The 4,940-nt window shown below is 60.1% G+C and overlaps 1 protein-coding gene across 1 annotated transcript in view; it reads left to right on the forward strand.

Moving 5' to 3' along the window:
• Window positions 1–4,934, forward strand: part of LOC121660572 (structural maintenance of chromosomes protein 1A) — a 10,631-nt gene extending 5,697 nt beyond the window's left edge. The window contains exons 5-10 of the mRNA XM_042019965.1: window positions 156–394; window positions 1,275–1,533; window positions 2,129–2,269; window positions 2,355–2,437; window positions 2,979–3,186; window positions 4,794–4,934. Of these exons, the coding sequence (XP_041875899.1) occupies window positions 156–394; window positions 1,275–1,533; window positions 2,129–2,269; window positions 2,355–2,437; window positions 2,979–3,186; window positions 4,794–4,910 (1,047 nt within the window). The 3' untranslated portion in view covers window positions 4,911–4,934. The remainder of the gene's footprint in view (window positions 1–155; window positions 395–1,274; window positions 1,534–2,128; window positions 2,270–2,354; window positions 2,438–2,978; window positions 3,187–4,793) is intronic.
• Window positions 4,935–4,940: the final 6 nt, after the last annotated feature.

A 4,940-nucleotide genomic window follows, 5' to 3' on the forward strand; every position in this document is an offset into this window, starting at 1 on the left:
CAGAGCCAGGGCCCATCCCTGGGTTCGGGAAGCTCCTGGGCAGAGCCAGGGCCCATCCCTGGGTTCGGGAAGCTCCTGGGCAGAGCCAGGGCTGAGCCCCGGGCCCGGGAAGCTCCGAGTGGCTCCCATCCCACATCCCCTCCGTGCCCCCGCAGGCGGATCGGTACCAGCGCCTCAAGGACGAGGTGGTTCGGGCCCAGGTGCAGCTGCAGCTCTTCAAACTCTTCCACAACGAGGCCGAGATCGAGAAGCTCAACAAGGAGCTGGGGCTGAAGAACCGCGAGATCGACAAGGACAAGAAGAGGATGGACAGGGTGGAGGACGAGCTCAAGGACCGCAAGAAGGAGCTGGGCAAGATGATGAGGGAGCAGCAGCAGATCGAGAAGGAGATCAAGTGAGCTGGGCCGGGGGAATCCCAGGAAATCCCGGGATTTGGGGGCTCGGGGAGTGTTGGGGTGGGGTGGGAAATCCGCCTGGTTCCAACCGCCCTTGCCCTGGGCAGGGGAACTCCACAGACCAGGTTGTTCCAAGTGTTATCCAGCCACAGCTGGACAATCCCAGCTTTCCCAGCCTGTCTCCATAGGGGAAGGGCTCTGGAATCCTGGAATGGTTGGGGTTGGAATGGGTTAAAAATGGGGTTAGAGCTCATGTGGGTTCATCCCCCACCGTGGGCAGGGAACCTTCCAGGGAGCTCATCCCACCCCAGCCGGGCAGTCCCAGCTTTCCCAGCCCTTGGGTTTGGGTTGGAAAGGACCTTGAAGGGAAATTTCCTTCCAGCGCCTCCAGAGCCCCTTTGGGATTTCAGCTCGGGATTGGGGCCGATCCCAGCTCCAGGATCCCTTCCTGGAGAAGCTCTCATGGGGCTCAGTGGGTGCATCCCAGGATTTTGGGATTTCCCAACCCTGGTGATTCCCTGATTTCCATGATTTTTGCTCAATCTGGGTGTTTCCAAAGGGTGCATTCCCTGTTCTCGGGCTGGATGTGGGAATTCCTCCCTACCTGGTGGGAAAATCCACCCCCAAGCCCCACAGACCAGTTTCCCCAGTTCCCCCAGTCCCCAGCACTGCTCCAAAATCGATCCCAAACCTCTCAGGCTCCATTAATTCTGGGAAAATCCATGAAACTCCTTTCCCAACGCCCTCCTAGTGGTTCTCCCATGGGATTATCCCGTTGTGGGGAGGGGAGGATGCAGCAAACCCCAACTGGGCACCGGCACCACCCCAAAACCGGGGAGGGACTTCCCTGGGGGGGCTTCATCCGGGGGTTTTCCGCAGGGAGAAGGACTCGGAGCTGAACCAGAAGCGGCCCCAGTACATCAAGGCCAAGGAGAACACGTCCCACAAGATCAAGAAGCTGGAGGCGGCGCGGAAGTCGCTGCAGAACGCCCAGAAGCAGTACAAGAAACGCAAGGCAGACATGGACGAGCTGGAGAAGGAGATGCTCTCCGTGGAGAAATCCCGGCAGGAGTTCGAGGAGCGCATGGAGGAGGAGAGCCAGAGCCAGGGGAGAGACCTGACCCTGGAGGAGAACCAGGTGCAGGATGGTCCTGTGGGATTTGGGGGTAAAAAAACAGAGCCAGGGGAATCTCACCCTGGAGCAGAACCAGGTACGGGATGGGCCCGTGGGATTTGGGGATGGAGGGCTGGGAAAACAAAGCCAGAGCCAGGGCAGGGACCTGACCCTGGAGGAGAACCAGGTACAGGATGGTCCCATGGGATTTGGGGATTTTGGGAAAGGAGCAGAGCCAGAGCCAAGGGAGAGACCTGACCCTGGAGGAGAACCAGGTACGGGATGGGCCCGTGGGGTTTGGAAATTCTGGGAAAGGAGCAGAGCCAGAGCCAGGGGAGAGACCTGACCCTGGAGATCCAGGTGGGATTTGGGGATGGAGAAACAGAGCCAGAGCAGGGCAGGAATCTCACTGTGGAGGAGAACCAGGTACGGGCTGCTCCAGGTGGGATTTGGGGAGGGATGGAGGAGCAGAGCCCCGGCCCAGGCCCTGAGCTGCCCCTGGAGCTCCCTCCGTGCTGATCCCGTGGGGTTTGGGATGGGCTGGGATGGGATGGGATGGGATGGGATGGAAGAGCAGAGCCCTGCTCCCTCCACGCTGATCCCGTGGGGTTTGGGACAGGTGAAGAAGTACCACCGGCTGAAGGAGGAGGCCAGCAAGCGCGCGGCCACGCTGGCCCAGGAGCTCGAGAAGTTCAACCGCGACCAAAAAGCCGACCAGGACCGGCTGGACCTGGAGGAGAGGAAGAAGGTGGAGACTGAGGTGAGCTGGGGGTCCCCAAAGCCCCTCCAGGACCCCCAGAGCCCCCCTGGCACCCCCTGATCCCCCCTGTCCCCTCTGTCCCCAGGCCAAGATCAAGCAGAAGCTGCGGGAGATCGAGGAGAACCAGAAGCGCATCGAGAAGCTCGAGGAGTACATCGCCACCAGCAAGTGGGTCCCGTGTCCCCAGGGGGCTGGAGGGGTCCCCAAGGGGTCCCTGAGGGGTCTCATGTCCCCATCACTGTCCCCAAGGTGTCCCCAGGGGGCTGGAGGGTCCCTGAGGGGTCCCTGAGGGGTCTCATGTCCCCATCACTGTCCCCAAGGTGTCCCCAGGGGGCTGGAGGGGTCCCCAAGGGGTTCCTGAGGGGTCTCATGTCCCCATCACTGTCCCCAAGGTGTCCCCAGGGGGCTGGAGGGGTCCCCAAGGGGTCCCTGAGGGGTCTCGTGTCCCCATGTCCCTGTCCCCAAGCTGTGCCCTCTCCCCACCACCCCCTTTTTGTGTCCTCAAGGTGCTCCCTGAAGTGTCCCAAACCCCCTTTGTGCCCCCAGGCAGTCCCTGGAGGAGCAGAAGAGGCTGGGATTGACCCCCTAAACCCCCCCAAATCCCCCCAAATCCCCATTTCCCCCCCCAGACAATCCCTGGAGGAGCAGAAGAGGCTCCAGGGGCTGGGATTGAACCCCAAACCCCCCCAAATCCCCGTTTCCCCCCCAGGCAGTCCCTGGAGGAGCAGAAGCGGCTCGAGGGCGAGCTGACCGAGGAGGTGGAGCTGGCCAAGCGCCGCATCGACGAGATCAACAAGGAGCTGAACCAGGTGATGGAGCAGCTCGGGGACGCCCGCATCGACCGCCAGGAGAGCAGCCGGCAGCAGCGCAAGGCCGAGATCATGGACAGCATCAAACGCCTCTACCCCGGCTCCGTGGTGAGGGACCCCAAAAACCGCCCCAAAACTGCCCCAAAAACTGCCCCAAAACCACAGGAACTGCCCCAGAAACTGCCCCAAAAACTGCCCCAAAACCACAGGAACTGCCCCCAGAAACTGCCCCCAGAACTGCCCCAAAAACTGCCCCAAAACCACAGAAACTGCCCCAAAACTGCCCCAAAAACTGCCCCAAAACTGCCCCAGAACCACAGGAACTGCCCCAGAAACTGCCCCAAAATGCCCCAAAACTGCCCCAAAACCACAGAAACTGCCCCAAAACTGCCCCCAAAAACCGCCCCAAAGCTGCCCCAAAAACTGCCCCACAACCACAGAAACTGCCCCAGGAACTGCCCCAAAAACTGCCCCAAAATGCCCCAAAACTGCCCCAAAACCACAGAAACTGCCCCAAAACTGCCCCCAGAAACTGCCCCAAAACTGCCCCAAAACCACAGAAACTGCCCCAAAACTGCCCCAAACCCCCCAAAACTGCCCCAAAACCCCAAAATGTGTGACCCAAAACCCCAAAATGTGTGCTCCAAAACCCCAGAAACTGCCCCAAAAACTGCCCCCAAACCCCAGAAACTGCCCCAAAACCCCAAAATATGTGCCCCGGAACCCCAAATATGTGTGCCCCAAAACCCCAAAATGCGTGCCCCTAAACCCCAAAAACCGCCCCCAAACCCCTCACCTGAACCCCAAATCCACGGCAAATGAAACCCCACATCTGGGTCCCAAAAATTATCCCAAAACCCCTCAGCTGAACCCCAGCTGTGTGGTGAGGGACACCCCAAAATGTGTGCCCCAAAACCCCAAAAACTGCCCCACAACCCCAAAATGTGTGCCCTGGAACCCCAAAATGTGTGCCCCAAAACCCCAAAATATGTGCCCTGGAACCCCAAAAACTGCCCCACAACCCCAGATGTGTGCCCCCAAACCCCAAAAACTTCCCTTAAACCGCTCAGCTGAACCCCAAATCCGTGGTGTGGGAAACCCCAAATCTGGTCCCCAAAAACTGCCCTGAAACAGCCCTAGACCCCTCCCCTGAACACCCCAAATGTGTGCCCTGGAACCCCAAAAATGCGTGCCCCAAAAGCTGCCCCCAACCCCCTCAGCTGAACCCCAAATCCGTGGTGAGGGACACCCCAAACGCGGACCCCAAATCCGGAACCCCAAATGCGTTCCCCGAAATCTGCGCCCCAAGCCCCGCCCGGGCCCCTCACCTGCCCCCGGCTCTGCGACCCCTTCAGCCCCGTTTTGGGGTTCCTCTCCTCATTTCTGGGGTGCCCAACCCCATTTCTGAGCTCCCTGACCCCGTATCTGCTGTCCCTGACCCCATTTCTGCTGTCCCCAACCCCATTTCTGAGCTCCCTGACCCTGTTTCTGAGCTCCCTGACCCCATATCTCCTGCCCCTGACCCCATTTCTGCTGTCCCCAAACCCATTTCTGAGCTCCCTGACCCCATATTGGGTGTCCCTGACCCCATAACTCCTGTCCCTGACCCCATACCTGCTGTCCTTGACCCCATTTCTGAGCTCCCTGACCCCATAACTCCTGTCCCTGACCCTTTAACTCCTGTCCCTGACCCCATATCTCCTGTCCCCCCTCAGTACGGCCGCCTCAGTGCCCTGTGCCAGCCCACGCAGAAGAACCTGACCCCATTTCTGATGTCCCCAAACCCATTTCTGAGGACCCTGACCCCATATCGGGTGTCCCTGACCCCATAACTCCTGTCCCTGACCCCATAACTCCTGTCC

The sequence above is a fragment of the Corvus kubaryi genome, unplaced genomic scaffold (genome assembly GCF_017639235.1).
Source record: "Corvus kubaryi isolate FWS band 111438036 unplaced genomic scaffold, C.kubaryi_AGA036_p1.0 36572, whole genome shotgun sequence".
Lineage (NCBI taxonomy): Eukaryota > Metazoa > Chordata > Aves > Passeriformes > Corvidae > Corvus > Corvus kubaryi.